Here is a 19,852-nt window from a genome sequence, read left to right on the forward strand (position 1 = left end):
AGTCTCAACATCTTTTTTACATCGCGGTGACCAAAACTGGATGCAGTATTCCAAGTGTGGCCTTACCAAGGCATTGTAAAGTGGTATTAACACTTCACGTGATCTTGATTCTATCCCTCTGTTAATGCAGTCTAGCACTGTGTTGGCCTTTTTGGCAGCTGCAGCACACTGCTGGCTCATATTTAGGTGATTGTCCACTAGGACTCCGAGGTCCCTCTCACAGTTACTACTATTGAGCAAGGAATTAAATATAAACATTTATATTTAATTAAATAATTAAATTAATTAAATATAAACATTTCAGCATGTAATAAAACTAGAATAGAGAAGTCAACCTAAGTACAATTATCTAATATAATTGTAGTATTTAATCAATAGCACAGTATCATGGTTACTGGTCAGAAAGCAAGTTAGAAGGCAGTTACTGGTTAGATGCACAGTATCATGGTTAGAAGGGGAAATATTAGATTTGTCTACCAGGCCATTCCCCTTCTAATGTTATTATTATCTAAAATATTATTTCCCTATCAAATAAAAAGCAGCATAAGAGCATTTAAAATTCTCTACCACAAGAGCATCACAAAATCTTCCTTTGAATAAAAGAAGGATAGAGCATTGAGTCTAGAAATTATGAAAGCTCTTTTAGGAGATGGATATAAAATGTTTAAATAATTAGCACAGGATAACAATCTTCCCATCAACTATCTCATACAAGGAGGAATGGCCAGTCTCTCTGTACATAACAGTATCTAAATAACAATATTTCATGGCAATATATTTGATGTCTCCAATACATAAAACCATAAGCCATTAAGTAGCTGTTCTGTTTTATAGCAATGTTGTTTAATTTTGCCATACAAGATCCGGACATAATTTTCACTGTTCTGTAGCTTGCGCATTTTAAATCTGTGCAAGAGCTCATAGCAAAGTAAATGATGCCTTGGCTGACTAAGTGTGTTTATCTGACAGGATAGTGCCATCAGCTGGCCAATTCAATTTATTGGTGGATTTCACTGAAACATTCAGAGAGGTGCACATTATTAAATATAAACTGAATTATATATGGGTGTTTGTGGAACTGAACAACTAAATACAATTCTCTGCCCTGTTGGGTAAAGTTAATCTGGACTCTTGGTCTCAATCACCAGTTACTATGTTCAGAACTGAATAGAATAGAATGAATAGAATAACTTTCCTGTCACTTTAAATGTACACTAATCAGCATACATTAAAATGAAATTTCATTGCACACAACTCTCAAAGGGACCAATATGCTGTACATAAATATGACAAAAAAGATATTTTTTTTAGTATTGCTACCGGTAGTTTACGGTTCATTCTTACATTTAGCATCATATATTGAGTGGACTCAAACTAAGCTAATCTCTGCCTTTTGGATTCCATGGTATAACTTATTGGGAGCTAAGGGTGAAACCTTTCAAACTTCTTTTTAGAATACAAGGGAAATTGGGAAACCCAGGATAAGAGAAATAATAATAAAAACTAAAATGTTTTTGCTACATTTAGAACTAGTGTTCTATTTATTAGACAAGAAATGTGCTTCAGTCTAAGTGCATTACCTAAAAAAGATAGAAATATAGGCAACCTAATACAGAAAAATGTACTTTAGAAATGGAATAGAAAAAACACCAACTCTAATTAATATTGTTTCAATAGTGATTGGAGGATTAATAGAGGTGATGTCAGCCATTTTGCTGTCTAGAAATGATTGTCTGCCCATTCTTCTGATGGCCAACTGAACAGTTCAATGAAGCCCTCAGTCACAATGCTGTTGGCATAGCTAATTCCACTTGTGTGAACCCATTCATGATCCTTTGTAAGACATAGTTGATTAGTTGACGTTTTAGTTGTGTAAAGTCAGTCTGTAATTGTTGCTTAAGTAAAAAAAACCCAACAAAAACAAAAAGAAGAGAAAAACCATGGTTTAACTTGGTGCTTAAAACCGGTCTTTGTAGATCTGGGGAAAAGATGCTGAAAATTGAACTGGCTTTAAAGCAGCGGTTCTCAACCTATGGGTCGCAACCCCATTTGGGGTCGATCGACCATTTCACGGGGGTCACCAAGCAAGGCTGTCTGCCATTTTTTCCCCTTTTCTGGCGGGTGCCTTACCTCCCTTGAGCTGGGCCAGCTGGTGGTCGGCCTGCTCTGTCTCTGCCGCTTGCCAGCTACGCCTTGGCTGGCGCAGGGGGCGGAACCATGCATGTGCGGCGCTCCCGGGCATGGAAAGTCCTTGACTTACAACCAGTTGGGTAGTCCTCGACTTACAACCGGTTTAGTCCTCGACTTACGATCGGTTTAGTCCTTGACTTACGACCAGTTGGGGGTCGTGGCATTAAAAAGGTTGAGAACCACCGCTTTAAAGGAACCAACACTTTCATGAGGAAAACTTACAATGTCTGAGGCTTTTTAGTGCAGAAAAAAGATGAGTAAATGGGTACTGTTAGAGGTATATAATGCCATGCATGATAGAGAAAAATATTAATTTGGTGTTTTTTCCTCTCCTTCTTTCAAGATGTTACAAGAAGGAGTCATCAGATGAAGTTAATTAATGGGACATTTAGCTTCTTTTCTTGAAGCCAAGTGGATGTCATTATCTCATACAATTAGATTATGTACAAAGGTCTTTTCCTTAGAAAACTTTATGTAAACCATGTGGCTGTCTGGGAGGGAGGAAGTATACTCTATGGACCTCATTAATATTCAGATATATGTCAGTATGCTGTTGGCGGAAATTGTGATATGAAAACCAATGTGATGTAATGATAAGGATCAGGAATATATAATAGGATCAAGGAGACCCAGTTTTAGGTCCCACTCTAGCTTAGGTATGGGAACTCCTACCTCCCAGATTTTGTGTAATAAAATGAAGAGAGCTTTTGGGAGAAAGAAAGACAGAAATTGAACGAATACATCATACATGACTCTGCTCCATATTCATATGTTGGAATAATCATTAAGGTAATATAAATACAATAAATGATCCACTCAACCATCAAATTTGCATCTGTTTAGAGGCTCTTAAAGCTGTTGTCCTTTTCCAACAGAGACTATGCTTTGGTAATAACTGTAGGATTCACCTCATACTGTCACTGTATTTGTAAGAGAAAATAGTTATTGCTATAGCTGACAGTAGTTCCTGTCATGGAGATCAGTTTTATTTCTCCATCTTAGTGACCTTGAAACACCTGTGAACTACAATTCCCCCAACACTTATCCAGCACATGCTCTTCAGATTGAGAAATGATGGATTAGTCAGGGGTGTTAAACTGCCAGCCCGTGGGCCACATGCGTCACGCCAAAACCGCACCCACCCCATTGCCAGCAATAGGAAAAAAGTCACAATACGTCACGTGACTTCACAAGTTTGACACCCGTGGATTAGATTAAACTAACTTGGTCATATTTCCATGACATAACCTGTGCTGTGGTATCTGGACAGTTATTGCATGATAAGAAAGCTTTAAAGCTTTCCCAATGAGCAAAACAACCTGTCTCCCAAACAAATACATAAATAGGGAAGAATAGTATGCTCTTCTGTTGAAGTAGTATTTGGTCCAGCCACATCACCATAGCAACAAGATACAGACCACTAATAACTCCATGCAAGATTTCCAGATCACTGTTCTCATTGCATCAGCAGTTCAAAGGCCCAGATGAATTAAGGGCCAGAAATAGTCACTCCAGATCAAGTTAGTCCATCTGGAATGTGAGTTTGCAAACTCTGCCAATGATTGCAGATCAAAGGAACTCCTCTTCTCTCTGCATGAGGGATTCGAACAACAGAGGAAAAGAGAGTGCTGCGTGGAACTGCAAAGTTAAAAATGAAACAAAGAACCTAAAAGAAGTCCAGCTTTGATACTGAGGCCATGGATTTTGGAATTTATTTACTCTGTTTTTTTAACTCTTAGAGCAGTGCCCCCCCATGGGCACCACAATGCTGATGCAGCTATGGCACTTTGCGATAAATAAGTGGGTTTGGGTTGCGATTTGGGCATTCGATCTCTAAAAGGTTTGCCATCACCATCTTAGAGAGTCTCCCAAAGCTGCTCTTAGAAGTACACAGGAATGCTGAATTAAATAAACAGGAGAGAAAAGACACTGACTTATCAACCTTCTTGTAAAATGTGATCCTGCATTGCCCAAGCTATTGAGGAGGAAGGCCGGGACAAAAAAACACTGGAGTAGAGAGTATGCTGATTAGCATATTAGTATGTCCAGTAACGAAGATATGCCTATCATAGTAAATACTGATATGTGTACCCATGTTGCTGAGGTCCATCAACATTCCAATCACCTTATGTCATTTGTCATCAATACTGCTGTCCATCAATTAAACATTTTCTTGGCCTATGCTCACAAACTAGGTATGATAAGAAAAGAAAAAACAGTTTGGGATGAAACTATAAATTGTGTATCTGCATGCCTGTAATTAGACTTGTTGCTTCTCTGCAGTGACCTAAACTGCAGGATATGTCAGGACATGGCATGGCTATGAAAATCATCTAGCTGAATCTGGTTGCTGTATCTGATCAGGTGAAATAATCCAAGAAGCAGACCCTGCACCTTGTAGGAAATGAAGGAGGAAGAGAAGAATTTGCATGATGTCACTGGAAAGGCCAAGGCAGAATTTGGAGCTTTTTCTACTTCTCTATATGTCTACATGTCTATATATCTATCAAGATTACTAGAAACAAAACACAAATGCTATTGCATTTGTTTTAAGTAAGATGCAATAAAGGCAAATGTTGGCAGTATGATCTGGAAATAAAAAAAAAGTCACAAAAGTATTACATTCCAAAGTTGACCATAACTTGCCATTTTCTGGGCCATGGAATGTTTTGGAGGGGAAAACAGAAAACTAGATTGAAGAGGATTAGAGCTGCCAGGAATAAGGAATCAGTAGCTAGTTGTTTTCCCGAGCAGATGCACTTCACCCTGAATCATTCATTATTTTGTACGTGAGCAGATTGCCGCTTAGGTGAGTGAAAAACTGCACTATCTCTCCCTACCAGATGCCCTGCCAAAGACATTTTATTTTCACAGAAAGGTTTTTGTCATGCATTATCTCTATTTTCTGATAAGATATAGAACAGATGTTACATGAGATGAACTAAACACAAAGGAAGGTGAGAGATCAAAAGCAAATAACTTTAATAAAAACTCATAAAATGAAATGAAGACAGCAGCAAATTAAACAATGCAGTCATTATATTATTGCCTGACTGTCCTTCCTCTTAGACTCTAGACAACCTGCCAAGCTTTTCTGCAGACGCTGCCCAGAAATCAAGATGAAATTAGCTGTGCTTGGCTGTTGTTTTTACTGCAATACATGTATAAATTTGGAAGACTAATCTTTCTCCCTCTCTATGGTCCCAACCCTGTGCTATTGAAATGCATCGAATGTATAAGAGCACTTATTCCTCTAAAATCCTAATTAAGGTTAGGGTTAGAGCTGAAATCCTATAACCAACATCTAAGTGTTGTACATGTAGTAAGTAATGTATGTAATAAGTGTGGCTTACTATGGTATGAAGTCATTCTGCTGTTTTGTGAAGAATGTCTTCCAAAAGTGGTCTATATTTCAAGGCCAGCCTATCCTAAGGCAGCCTGAAGCTTGACTAAGTTGTTTCAGCATGCAAGTTGTGTTTTCCATCTTATGACAGAAGACAGGGCAGGCAAATATCGTAGTGCATGGAAGAGAAGTCTTCAGAGGTGTGCAGCCCACTAGATAGACCAGACCAACAACTCCACAGGAAGGCTAGTGCTACTTTTATTGAAAGTGGTTACAGCAAGAGAATTTGCAATTGTGCTGTACCTCCTGTTCCTTTTTATAATTCAGTGAATTAGGGAGGCACCTGTCTGATCCACTTCCAACTGTTATCTTGTTATTCTGAACTTGAAAAATGTTTCAGCCTCTTTTGCCTAGGTAACAATTCCTGCATGTCTCCATTAGGGTCATTTTTTTTTACTCACTATAGTAAGTCAATAATCTCTTATGTTCCATTGCCACAAGACAGCCAACTGAGCTATGCACTTCCGGGGGCATTTTTGCTGCTAAAGTGACCTAACATCTCACCTTCATGGAATTTTTAGATATACTAAAAATTAAGGTTTTAACTTTTAAAAAATCATGATATTATTTCAACTCCTGGTTCAAGGTTAAAGGACTTCTAGAGAATAATAAAATCACAGACTTATAAGGGATCCAAGAGATCAAATCCAAACCCCTGCACACTGCTGGATTTACTACACCATCCCTGATAGATGACTATCCAGGCTTCATTGAAAATCTTCAGTGAAAAGGAAGAAAGTACTCCATGAAGTAACCAAGAAGCTTAAAGTCGCTCCCTCAGTAAAGCCCCAAGGCTGGCCAGAGCAGAATTTGGGGGGTAGATGGCTACGTGCTTTAAGAGTTACTCCAATGAGAAGTGGTGATCAGAAGATACAAGAATGCCAGATAGGTCGATACCAGCTTACAAATGAGAGGTTAGTAAAAAGCCACCAAACAGGTATAGATGGAATTGTCTGAACAAGTTTGTAATTATTTTTACTTTTTAACTATTTTTACCTAAGTATTCTGTTCCTGTATGAACATATTCTATCTTTTTATTCTATAAGTAATTCTTTTCATTAAATCTATATTTTGGAGCCTGGTCTAAAAATCTCACTGACATCCAGGTCTGCAGAATTTGCATCTGCTTTGGAAAGCAAGATAAAAGTCTCTCTAGGATTAAGTATTTTTGAGGATTTTATACTCAAAACAGAAATTCTTGCTTACCTAGAATTTTTGTTTTGATTACTGTAATTTTATCACCTTGAGAGGTCAAATTTGTTCCATTCTGAGTCATAAAACAGGTTTGACTTCATCTCAAAGATTTGTTTTGTCTCACAGAGGCATCTGTCCTCTTGGTACATACTTTTGTTTTCTCTGGGGATTGTTGGGTTATTATTTCCTGAGCTAGAGCAGGAAAATCTTCTTCCACATTCTGCTGTTTCCAAGAGGTTCAAAGATTCCTAAAATATATGTCTTAAAATTATATCTGCTGGCTTAAATGAAATAAAAATAAATGTTTATATAATATCAGTTCTATTATCTTTATTTATATAGTTCTGACAAAAATCTAGAAAGTTACTTCATATGGAAAACTATGATTATGTGACAAAATTAGAATAGCAAAAGAATCTCTGTTAAGTGTTGATAGAATACTAGGTCTACATCAGATAAATACTTCCACATTGTGGAATTTGGGAATGGCTTGGGGATGTTGTGTCTTAGGATGCACTACTTCCTCTGTTTTTCATTCTTTGAATCTCATAGCTTTATAAAGCCAATGATCACAATGGATGAAATGATAAATAACCGTGAGACACATATAAGAATGGCTACTTCTTGTGTTTCATGAGGATGGTTTCTTTGCATTATTCCTACTTACTTTTACTTACTAGTTTTATTTACTACTTATAAGTGCAGAAAATATTTTCCTATTTTCCAGGAGTTCTGTTAATAGAATCCAAAGGCAGAGGAAGCTCTAAAGCCCTAAAGTGGAGCTTTTAGCTACCTGTAGTCACGGAGCCATAAATTAACAGATTAGATTGTCAAATATATTTCTTGAGCCTATTTAAATAATTATGAATCATGCCAATGTTAGACAGATTTTGTAATATTCACTTTTTCACAACATAAAATCTATCCCTTTTTCTCAGCAGGTAGCTGCCCAGTCTTGACAAGGTTTGTAAATTAAGCAGTAGTGGATCTGGTTAGTTTGTGAATGGGAAACTAAGTCAAAAACATACCCTGAAAGAAGATAACAACAGATGACTTCAATATTGCTGCCAGGAATACAGTGTGGCATAACCATGAAATCATCAGGAATCAAGCTTGGTTTGGAGAATTTATTTTAAATCCCTCCTTTACCTTGACTTCCCTCCTTTACCTATGGCTTCTGTTTATACTTTGGCTAACTCTCTGTAATAACAATAGGGAATATTGGCCACATTATTAACAGCCAGAGTTTGTATACAAGCTGCAGTTGCATATGACCCAGGGCAATGTCACCCATATTTAGCTCAGGGCTTAAATGAAATATCATTTTTCAGCTTGACTGTTCTGTGTCAATCAGTCTCCCATTAGGATCTAAATGCAGAGGAAAGGGATGCTGAGCAAGTCGGTGGGGGAAAATTTTTAAGCAACTATCAACCATTTGTTTGTGCACAGGAATTATTGGAAAGACAAGAATACATAGATAAAAGCAGGACCATCTTGTCAGGTGCCAAAAGAAGACAGTTCAGAGGGTCCAATCCAGGCAAAGAGTAGAAAGAATTGAGGCCAAAAGTCTGCTTCATTCTTAAGACCTCAAAAAATGGGTTCTGCAGATTTTTTCTGCCAAAAACCTGCCAACCACCTCAGAGGAAAGAGTTTTATTATTTTTTCCTCCCAGGATTTCATATTGTCAAGTTTTCTTTTTACCACCATCTCTGGTTTATTGTAGCTTCATATTATCTATTGTACGTTTCCTGATTGCTTTTTTACTAAACAAAACACAATTTTCTGTCTCAAACATAAGAATCTATCTTCTTAAATGACCATCAATCTATTTTGCAAGGTCAGGCATGTACTTCACCATTTAGTTAAGGTTATTTTGTGCATTCTTTGCTTGTGTGGTGTATGGTGGTGATGGGTTTCTGGTGGGTGAGTGATACAGAGTCTGAGTATTCTGGCCTTGGAGGGAAATCCAGAGGGTCTGTTGGTGGGAGTAGAGGGAGGATAGAGGACAGGTAATGCCATCGTAGTTGTAATAGGGAAAGATAAAGTGGGAAGTCAAATTAGTGGACAGCAGTCATGTTTTGTCCTCAGTGTTCACTCCTGGTACCAAATGATTGCATCCTTGGTGGTCCTGGGCTTCATCTGCTACTTGTGAACGCCAGCCTGGTTTGCAATAACCCTCAGCCATGGTTTTGTCAAAGAATGGGGTGCTGACCTAACATGTACAGGTAGTCCTTGTTTAGTGACTGCCTTGTATAACAACCTTTTGAAATTACAATGGTGATGAAAATGTAACTTTATAATGAAATTTCTCATTTTGACAGGTCTATAAATCAAAGTTGAAGAACATAAGCAGAGTCATGTGAAGTTATTTCCTGAGGTAGTGGACAAAGTCTTCCAAAGTTTGGTCCACTGTTTATTAGACCCAGGTCCTTCCTACATTGCAAAAGTAGTTCAAGTGGTGACCTGTAATTAGGCGTGAGGTGGCACTGCAGAAGACCATTGTGCCAAGGAGTTTAGTGTCTTATTTTGATTTCTACTTCACATTAAGAAAAATCTAGCTTAGAACTCATTCTGAGCTAACCTGTTTTTCTCTCATTTGCTGAATAAAGAAGCGGGGGGGGGGGGAATATCCCCATAGCTGCAAAAGTGAAAGTCTCAGACTTTTGGTTCCCATCCCAGAGTCGTGTGCCACCCAGTCAAGGTCAAGTCTTGCAGTCTCATGACCATAGTAGGACATGAAGCTGTGGTGCCGTTTTGATAAAATCCTTGGAGTTGTTATTTGTGGGAACTTCTGCATAGAAACTAGCATTAGGTACTGTGGAGGCTGGCTATCCTTGGGCTATATTGCTGTCATTATTAAGGAGTTCTTAATAGGTTGTAAGAGATTTGGGTGTCATCTTGCTTTGTATGCATGCTTTTCAATGTTTTATTGAGTTAAATGTTTTATTGAGTTAATCATTGTGTGCTCATTGTTTCTGGATCCAAAAGAAGCAATTGCCTGGACATTTATCACTGCCCTGACACCTGGCAAAACAAGGTGTCAGCCTCTCAGGAGGCAGCAATGGTGTTCCTCTTTCTCAAGAGGCCATTTTTGGATCCATCTCTTCTGGACAGTTATTGTCCAGTCTCTGATATTCCCTTTCTTGGAAAGGTTGAGAAGATAATTAAACAATTACAGGTCTTGGAAAACAAAAAACAATCTGGATCTGTTGCAGTCAGGTTTCATGTCAGGCTATGGTATGGAGCCTGCATCAGTATCATACTTGTTGATGACCTTTGGCAGAGTTAGGATGAAGATGTCACTCCTTGATCTCTGTGCCTTTCAATACTATCAACCACAGTATTCTTCTTTACTTCTACTCCTTCTACAGGGGCTCAGCATTCTCATCCCTGGTTTTAACATGTGGGTGAAGTGACCCATACTGGTATCATCGGTATGTTTTAAATCTGCCATGACCGTCTCCCAGTCTCTTAAAAGTCCTGAGCCAGATATTAATCAAAGCTAAGAATAGCTTCCCAACCTTATCAAATTCAAAGGACCAAGATATGAGTTGTGAATGAAGTTGCAGTGGCAGACAGAATTGCAGAAAAGTAGAATTTTAAACCATGATTAATCTCATGCCAGGATTACATTCTGGTGCATCCAGATCACTATGAATCACTCTCAGATGGGGAAGCTGCAGTCCAACTTAGTCCAATTTATAAATGTTTGTAAGCACTATTGACTTATATGAAGGGGAGGCTCTTCTTTTTATTGTGCAAGCACACCCTGAAGCCCTAAAGAGCTTTGGCAGCATTAAGCTATGGCTAGAATACAACTGAAAATACTGAGAAACGGCAATGCAGACGGGCCAGGCTCACATCCATGCCCAAGTCATAAATAGACCTATTGAAAAGCTTTTGGCAGAGGTGCTTGGCCAGTCAGTCCCACTAACCTTACCCTCCTGCTCCCATTTTTGACGTCCATCTGGCCAAGCTCATCACATGACGGTTGACAGAACGGAATCCAGTTTACTCCTTGAATTGCAAACTATCAGTTCTTCAAACCACTGCAGATTTGTAGCTGTTTGGTATTGTATTCTATTGTTTTGTACAATACCAATCAAAATACAACAGAAAGAGGAGCGCTCCAATAATTTTAATTGTATTTTTTTCTCTCTTTAGGCTGATTGAAGAACAATTTCAAACACATTTTTGAGAAGGGGATGGGAAATTCAGGTTAAGCTTTTCTTTCACAAGGCAGAGCCCAACTGGGAAAATCCAATGAACCAACCATAACTACTTTTCCTTAAAGGTGCATTGCTTTAAAAGAAAAAAGAAGTACAAGTATTACTATGATATACATGGAATATATCAATATAAATTGACAGATAAACCAATTTATTTTGCCACATCTATCATTTGCAATAAAACGTTTTAATTTCCTTTTATTATACTTTTATTCTGGCATATTTTATTGACTATCCCTCCCTACTTGTCTGTCTGTCTGTCTATCCATTAGCTAATGCTAAAAGACAGACAGATAGATAAAAGACCACTACTTTGTAATAATATTACATTTATACTAAAAGAGTAGCATAATTATATTGTATAAGACTTAAAAGAGAAACCTAGCCAATTGTAAAGAAAACATTCTACTAGACCAGGGGTTCCCAACCCCCGGTCTCTGGACCGGCACCAGTCCGCAGCATGCCAGCAAGTGGGCCACACAAACAAGCAAAGCTCCATCCTCAGGATGCCGGCAGTATTCAAAATCACACCCCCTCTGGTCCACGGAAAAACCTTTCTCCATGGCACTGGCCCCTGGTGCCCAAAAGGTTGGGGACACTAGACTATGTGTGGATGTATAGATAACCTTTAAAAACTAAACTAAAAGCTCAAACCCACAACTAAATTATATTTATTTTTAAACATTTAAAATTTTATCTAAATTTTTGACCAAGCTGTTAAAATTTCAAATTTAAATTCTAAATCAATTTTTGAATAATTAAATCTAGCACACACAGAATCATATTGCCTGTCTCCTTTGGTAAGAAGTCTAAGAGTTGATTCAATATAGGTAGTTCTCAACTCACAACCATTCATTTAGTGACCATTCAAAATTACAATGGCACTGAAAAAGTGACTTTTGACTGTTTTTCACACTTACAACTATTGCAGCATCCCCATGGTCACAAAATCCGAATTCAGGCACTTGGCAACTGGAATTTATTAAGGCACCAAGATACAAAGTAAGAAGCTGCGAGTACAAGTCCCACCTTAGTCTGGGAAGTTAGCCGGGTGATTTTCGGCCATTCACTCACTTTCAGTCCAATTCACCTCACAGTTGTTGTTGGGGGGAAAATAGGAGGAGGAAGGTGTACTGGATATATTTGCCACGCTAAGTGTAAAAATAGACAAGGCGGGATATAAACAAACAAATAACAGCCGCACTGTCCCAGGGTCATGTATTCACCAATTTGTAACCTTCCTAGCCAACTTTTGACAAGTAAAGTCAATGGGGGAAGCCAGTTTCATTTAATGATTGCATGATTCTCTTAACAACTGCAGTGATTCCCCTACATTCTGCAAAAAAAGTCATAAAATGGGTTAAATTTCACTTAACTGCCTTGCTTAGCAATGGAAATTTTGGGCTCAATTGTGGTCATAAGTTGGGAATTATCTATACTTCATGAGTACATAACTGTTTTTCGTAACTGCCCAAGCTTGATATAGCCAAAGTTCTCCACAGAATGAAATATTCCAAATGTTTTAGAATATATTTTAACAAAATATGAAGATCTTTTTGCCTTCCAAATACCTGATTCTACAACAATATTTAACCAATAAGTAATTACAAATGGAAACATATTTGTATGGATTTAACTTTTACTATAAATCATCTGAAAAACTCACTAGAGTTGTTGAATGTTAAACAATATTGTAAATAAAATTTTACCTCTATCATAGCAAGCCCATGCTTTCATTTTTTTATAAATGACTAGATTTTCAATGATTAATTTGTCCAATACATCTGGCAACCAAATCAAAAGAGAAATTATACTATTGGCAGAATGAAACATAAAAGACTGATTTTTACAGAGCTGTTCAAAATGACTACCCAATTTAGAAGCCACTGAAGTCACGAGTAATAAAGACACCTGATAAGGACCTACAGAATTCCTAGAAGTCACTAAAGAGTTGATAAAAAGTCATTATTCCATACCATTCTTTATTTCATATTTAGAAGCAAGAGTACTATATATGTTGTGTTTCTTTAATCTCAGGCATAATTGTGCAAAAAAAATTTTTTTTCAACCAACATTACTATAAAAACAAATAATAGTCTTGCCATCATGATGGTGCATTCCAACACAAGAGATGCAAGACTATTCACTTCATAATTGACATTTGATATTGCTTATGAAAGAAATAGCCTCAAGCATAGTTCAGCTTAAATGGTAATTACATAATTTTATGGCCTTATTAATTCCTGGCATAGATCCTAGGAACTCATCTAAAAATGTCTCATTATAGTATGCTACTACTCTAAACAGTTACTAGCAGAAATCCCTCTGAATATAAAATAATCTTCTTCTGATAAAGATTACATACAGCATATCTTTTAGCAGTAGGCGTTACTTTTTCCATCTGAAATTTTTGCAGAATTTTATTTAGCATTTTGAACATTAATTTAGAATTACCGTACATTGGCAGTCACGCTAAAAGGTATTATATTGTTACGTCAACAAGATCAGATAACTCCTGGTATTTTGTATCTAGAGTTTTTAGAGAATTCATTGATATATGTTTGCTGCCTTGGATTGCTTATAAAGTAATAAGGGGGAGGACAAAATCAAATAATAAATGTAACTTAATAAATAAAACCGCAGCCCAAATTCCTGTCTGAAAAGTTAGCAGAAAAAAAAAATACAGGTTTATGCAATATTGTTTGTGCATGCTGGTCAAGACATTTTTAATTCAGGTCAACCAAAGGTTCTACTTTTTAATAGAGTAAAAATAGACAAACATGTCAGTTATAGGCTTTTGCTTGAATCAGAATGCATTTTTCTTTTATAGTGGTCAAGAAGCAATAATAGCAAGGCTGCCTAAGCTTTTAAGATTTACACATTTTGCCCCTTTGTCGTTTACATGTTTATTTTCTCAAAAACTTTGCCTGTTTTGTAAGATTACTCTGTACTAGAACTGATCCAAAAGCCCAGGTTCTTAATTTCCAGCAATTTAAGAAAACAATTCTTAATATCTGAATTTGGAACAAGAGGATGGCTGATTTTAGGGATTATTTTTCTTTCCCAAATTTCAACAGAAACCAGTTTTTTTTTAAAAGATGCCAATAAGGCAAAGGACAATAAATGAGACTAACTCACATCATTGAAAAGATAATAGTTCCTAATTGGTTGGAAACTAAAGGGATTTAAATAATCCAGCACTCTATAGTTATAATGGATCAGGTAAAAACATATGCTAAAACATAGGAAAACTGGATAATGCTGTAGATGGCTATATTCAACTGAGCTCTTCTGTTCACTTAAAAAAAAATGGAAGTCAAGAATACTTCTAATTAGCTGGAATTGGATACAAAAATCACATTTGTGAAGTAGAATACATTCAAATATTGTGATCCATTTGGTCTGATGCTACTCATTTGTTCCAGTTGTGAGCTCTCTTGGGAAAGGCTGTTTCATTTCAAACATTTTCATGTATAACAATGATTTCACTATTAAACATAGTCTAACAATCAAATATGAAATATGAATTCAGGAAAACAAAGCCAAGACAACTTTTCAAAGACTCTAATGCATGTTTCCAATAATTGTTTTTATTGAAATTTACCAAAAGGTTATTTGTTCTTTGACTATATCGTGTAGTGTTGAAAAAGCCATTTCCCCTCCCTTTACAATGCAAACATATTCTGAGAACTTAAAGTTCTTATGTTCGTATCTGTATGTACAAGACCAACTCTCCCCAAAATGCTGAATATATAGGGCCAGGACTCAATACCATTCATTTTAACTAGAACCAAGCCACAAAGATACATTGACATGTATTATAGATGTCACAAATATCTAAGAAAATGAACAATGTAACATAAAATATGGTTTTAACAATTCTACTCCATTTATAAAGGTGATACGTTAAACTGCTCAGTTTTGTTATTAATACAATAAATAACAAAATTAGATGAAAAATATAAACAAAAGCTAGAACAGTCACTTCTTTGGACACAGAAAGAGAAGACCATCCCCCTTTTAAGGCTGCAGATAGGAGTTTTCCATCAAGATAAATTTATAAAGAATATCAATTTAGGAAAGTGATGCAATTACATATTGTATGTCTTTGCATTTCAATACTTGCAATCTTTTAGCCAAATATGACTTTTAGTGTACAGTAAAGAGCTAAGAGAGCTTTAGTGCTACAAAACCTAAGTGCTGGAAACATTCATACACATAGTACTGGTTTACTAAGGACAGAATTAACTCATTGTTCTTTTTTCTTTTTATATATCTATGCTGTGAAGAGCACTGACATTTTCTAAAATGTGTCAGTTTAAACAATCACATGTGATGGAAAGTCAAATGCAGTTCAAGTGGAATACATACAAGATATTTAAACAGAGAAGCAGATATTAATGTTTATTTGCAAATGCCTCAAATATAGATATGAACTTGAGAAAAATATTAAGCAATGATTCATATAGTTATACTGTCTTTTTATGAAGTGAATAAAAACTAGTTCAATATTATAAGGCAAGTGACATTTGTGAAACCTTGAGTCTGATATTAAATTAAAACCATTCAAATTGTAATTGCTAAGAAAACTTTTTAAATTTACCTGCCATTTTCAAATATACCATTATATGGCATATACCTCAGAGATCAGTCATGCAACATTAGGAAGAGATCTGGGATGTAAGCAAGTTTACACACCAGTAATAAAATTGAAAGGAGTTGATGTTGCACTGCCTGTGGAATTAAGCATATAGCATGCAGACTTTTCTCTGCCACTATTTCTATTTACAATTTTTATTACATGGTTTTCTTCAAGTCACCGTGGCAACCAAACAATACAGGTATATTTGTTTGCTTTGTAATACTTAACACATCCAGAAGACCAAACTTTAATTCAGACTATAAACAAGTGACTGCACAAATTTACCATCACTACCATTTGTCTAAGTACAACACTAAACTCAAGATGAGCAGAAATAGATTTGATATGATTCTGACTGAAAGTCAAGATTCACAAAAGTAGAATTTTAGGTTTATAACGTAAGCCAAGGGATGGGGGGGTTTGCACTTTTCCATTTAGTTATCTAACCTTCTAATAATTTATTGCCCTTTGAACTGTGCAAAATATATTAGCTTTTGATGCAAAATGGTCTTCAGTTTCTAATACTTCTGGATAGGCTTAGGATATTTATGGCTTAAACTTGGACTTTTAACATCAATATTCCAGGCATGTGTTTCAATAGATATATCACTACCCAAGATAAGATAGTTAGATATAATTTCAAGACATCTACTGTCTGTTTAAAAATACATTCCCTTCCTTTCCTGAAGGAAAGACCCAACAGCTACTTCGTAGGTATAAAAGTCAACAGCCCTATTCAAAGTTCAATTTTATGATCAAATTATCATTCAAAGTTTTCTAAAGCAACTTAGATACCTACCTACATTGAAATTTACATGTGATAAATACACTATTTTTGCCCTAAAGGGCATTGCGCTGATGCATATGAAGATTTACTTCTATCAAATAATCCCAAATTACAAGCCATTGTTCAAGCAAACAGACTACTTAGTGCAAAGTTGTTTTGTTCTCCTGGTAGTTTAAATCAGATAAGTAACATTTTGACCATTGTCCAAGGTTTTTGCAAATTATATTTGCTCCAGTTATAATGCCAATGACCTGATGATAATCAAGTGTTTTACTATGATGCACTCAATACTGGTCATTTTTTCATTTTGTTCTGTGAAGTTTAGTTTGTCGCTTCAATTCAGAATTCTTCATTTTGACATGCACCAACAACATGGGAATTGAACTGTACTACTATAATTGTGATATCATCCCTGTACATCCGAGCCAATTCTTCTGGAAGACTGAGCATCTTAGAAAGCCGTTCATGATCAACAGTGCCAAATTCATTATTTCCTACAGCATGGCGTATCAAATGAGTAGCAGCATTCTGATCTTCAAAGGCTGAAGAGACACGGGCTCTCCTTTCAGTAAGAAGTCCATGCATCTGTCCCAATGTTACCTTGTAACCACCAACAGCTATTGGCTCCTGATGATGAACACCTGTAAGATACTCACCTACAATTCTAACTACATCCTGCCTGTGCATGGTTTCCCACAAACCATCGGTTGCCAATATCAGGAATTTGTCCTGAGGTCTCAATTTGTGGTGTATCACTTCAGGCTCAGCTGTGAGATATGGAGGAGTATGATAGTTTGGTGGAATGAACTTTGTATATTCATTGTCATTGAGTTGATCGGGGCCAGATTCTATTACTCTCTTCTGAAGGTCAATGCTCCACTTAAATTTGACATCACCAAAAGCTCGGAAAGGCATAAGTAAACCCAACAGCCGATCTTGTTTGACAACACTCTTTTCTTCGGACTTTGGATGTTCCATCTTAAGTCGTTCAATTTCACTTTCATTGTATGAATTATGATCATGAGACAAAGCAACAGCAGTCCAAGAGCCGTCCTCTTCTTGGACACCAAGCATGGCTCTACTATCACCAGTATTGGCAACATGCAAATCAACACCATCTACATGAGCCACACAAGCAGTTGCACCAGAAAAAGCTACACGCAATACTAAATAGTTAAGAAAAGAATTTGGATCTCCAACTTGTGCTTCCAAAGAAATGTCATTGTCAAGCCTCTTAAATGCATTAATTAAAGCTTCTTTGACATCTGTTGTTTCTCCAGAGTTAAGATCTATGAGTTCTTGCCAATAAGTTCGCAAGCTGTTGAAGTATAATTTGGAGGCTTCTTTACTGAAATAGTCATTAGGGTGTTTATGCCACTGTAAGATGGGTAACAGGGCCCTACCACTTTCTACAGCATTTTCTATTTCAAGTAAAGTTTCGTGAGGCAACAAAGAAACAGCTATATAATAAAACAATCTCTCACTGACAGCCTGGGCACATGCACATCCTGCGTGGCCATCAAATACACCCAGAAGCATGCCTCTTGTCTGTAAACAAGTCGCTGCACTTCTTCGATCCTCTATGGGAGCATTGGCTGGCAGCTGGTTGCTGTCAAAGCCAAGAACAGAACTTACATTTTTGCCATCAAACTCTGGTACTTTGAAACTATATTCATTTGCCTTGAGGATGCTGTTGACTTGTGGAGGCGTGAGGTAAAATCGCTGTGGTGTGGAGACATAGTTTCTTGCATGAATAAACTGACTGAAGTTTTCCTTTGGTCTGCAGAGCGTTGCAAGTTTCTTCTGAGGAACATATCTCAAGTGCTTGTGAGTTAAAGGAGGTGACAAGCAACATAGATGCTTGTGATGACAGTAACATGCAGTACTGTATAGCCTGCCAATCTCACAGTTGCGAATTAATGGTAGTAGTTGAGCTGGTGCTGGCATGGCATCAGAGAACAATGGTAGTCTGGAGCTTTTGACTGGAATTGCTGGAAGAAAACACAAGACAATGTAAATTTAGAATGGCCATTTCATTAAAAAAAGTATATATACATCATATCATGTACCCATATACTTTTATTTAAATACCTCTTTAATGTGTACAGCTTTGCTAATTCAACAGATACTTGCAGGAAGCAAGAATATTTTAAAGTATTAATCTAAGATTAAATATCTCAATTCACCCTGTTATACTAGTAGAGAATTACAAATAGCATTATTTAATTTAATTGAAGCTTCAAGTTGAGAGAACAAAAGTCATCTCAAAAGCTGAAGCACCAAAACAACCACAACTGAAATCCTGTCCTTGAAAAGACTCTAATCTCTATACATGTAAGAAAGATTTGGACTGCCATATGAAGAAATTGCCACATTTGTTATTTGTGTTAATTATTGTAATCTGTTTTCTCTGATATGCTTTCCCTAAAATTTCACAAACTTAATAGCAGAATAGAATAACAAAGTTGGAAGGGACTTGTGAGATCTTCTAGTCTATACAGGAAACCCTATAACATTTCAGACAAATTGTTGTCCAATCTCTTCTTAAAAACCCCCAGTTTGGAGCACCCATAACTTCTGATTAATTGTTCTGTCAGGAAATTTCTCCTTAGTTCTAGGTTGGTTCTTTCCTTTATTAGTTTCCATCCATTGCTTCTTGTTCTGACTTCAGGTGCTTTGGAGAATAAGCAAACTCTTTGTGGCAGCCCCTTAGATATTGGGACACTACTATGTCACCCCGAGTCCTTCTTTTCATTAAGCTAGACATATCCAATTCCTGCAACTGTTCTTCGTATGTTTTAGTCTTCAGTCCTCTAATCATCTTTGTTGCTCTTTTCTGCACCCTTTCTAAAGTCTCAACATCTTTTTTTATATCATGGCGACCAAAATTTGAGGGGAACAGGCAAATATCATCTTTGCATTACCCATCAGTAAATCCGGCTCTAAGTTCACCATTTACAATTGACCAAGGATACTTATTGTGTATAACAACAATCATGTACAGCAGACTACAGTCTGGAATTACAAAACTTCCAACAGATTGTTTTAAACAATTACTTAGTCATTTAATAGTCTTCAAGCAAATCAGAAAAATAATTAGTCACCATTTTGTAGATAGTTTTCAGCAACTATCCTATTACACAGTTAGTGGTCTATGACAGCAGCAGCAACTTCAGAACTAATATGGAGTATATTATTGTATGCTAGAACTAACATCTAGCCTAGAGATTCCCAAACTTTCTTGCTTCATAGTACCCTTAATGTAATTTTCTCACTGCACCCTATCAATTCTGACACATGCTCCATAGCACCCCAAAGACATTGGGACAGTTCAGTTTATTAAGTAGTAAAATATCCTCCAGTGCCTGTGAAATTATTGTAATAACCTGGGTGTCAGTTTGGGAGCC

General features: G+C 36.7%; 1 protein-coding gene across 1 annotated transcript; it reads right to left on the minus strand.

Moving 5' to 3' along the window:
* Positions 1–14,586: 14,586 nt before the first annotated feature.
* Positions 14,587–18,432, minus strand: PDP1 (pyruvate dehyrogenase phosphatase catalytic subunit 1). Its single transcript, XM_015821869.1, has one exon. It carries the CDS (start codon positions 18,390–18,392, stop codon positions 16,785–16,787), a length of 1,608 nt encoding a protein of 535 aa, XP_015677355.1. The 5' UTR covers positions 18,393–18,432; the 3' UTR covers positions 14,587–16,784.
* Positions 18,433–19,852: the final 1,420 nt, after the last annotated feature.

The sequence above is a fragment of the Protobothrops mucrosquamatus genome, unplaced genomic scaffold (assembly GCF_001527695.2).
Source record: "Protobothrops mucrosquamatus isolate PMUCROS unplaced genomic scaffold, P.Mucros_1.0 scaffold1414, whole genome shotgun sequence".
In the NCBI taxonomy this organism is placed as follows: domain Eukaryota; kingdom Metazoa; phylum Chordata; class Lepidosauria; order Squamata; family Viperidae; genus Protobothrops; species Protobothrops mucrosquamatus.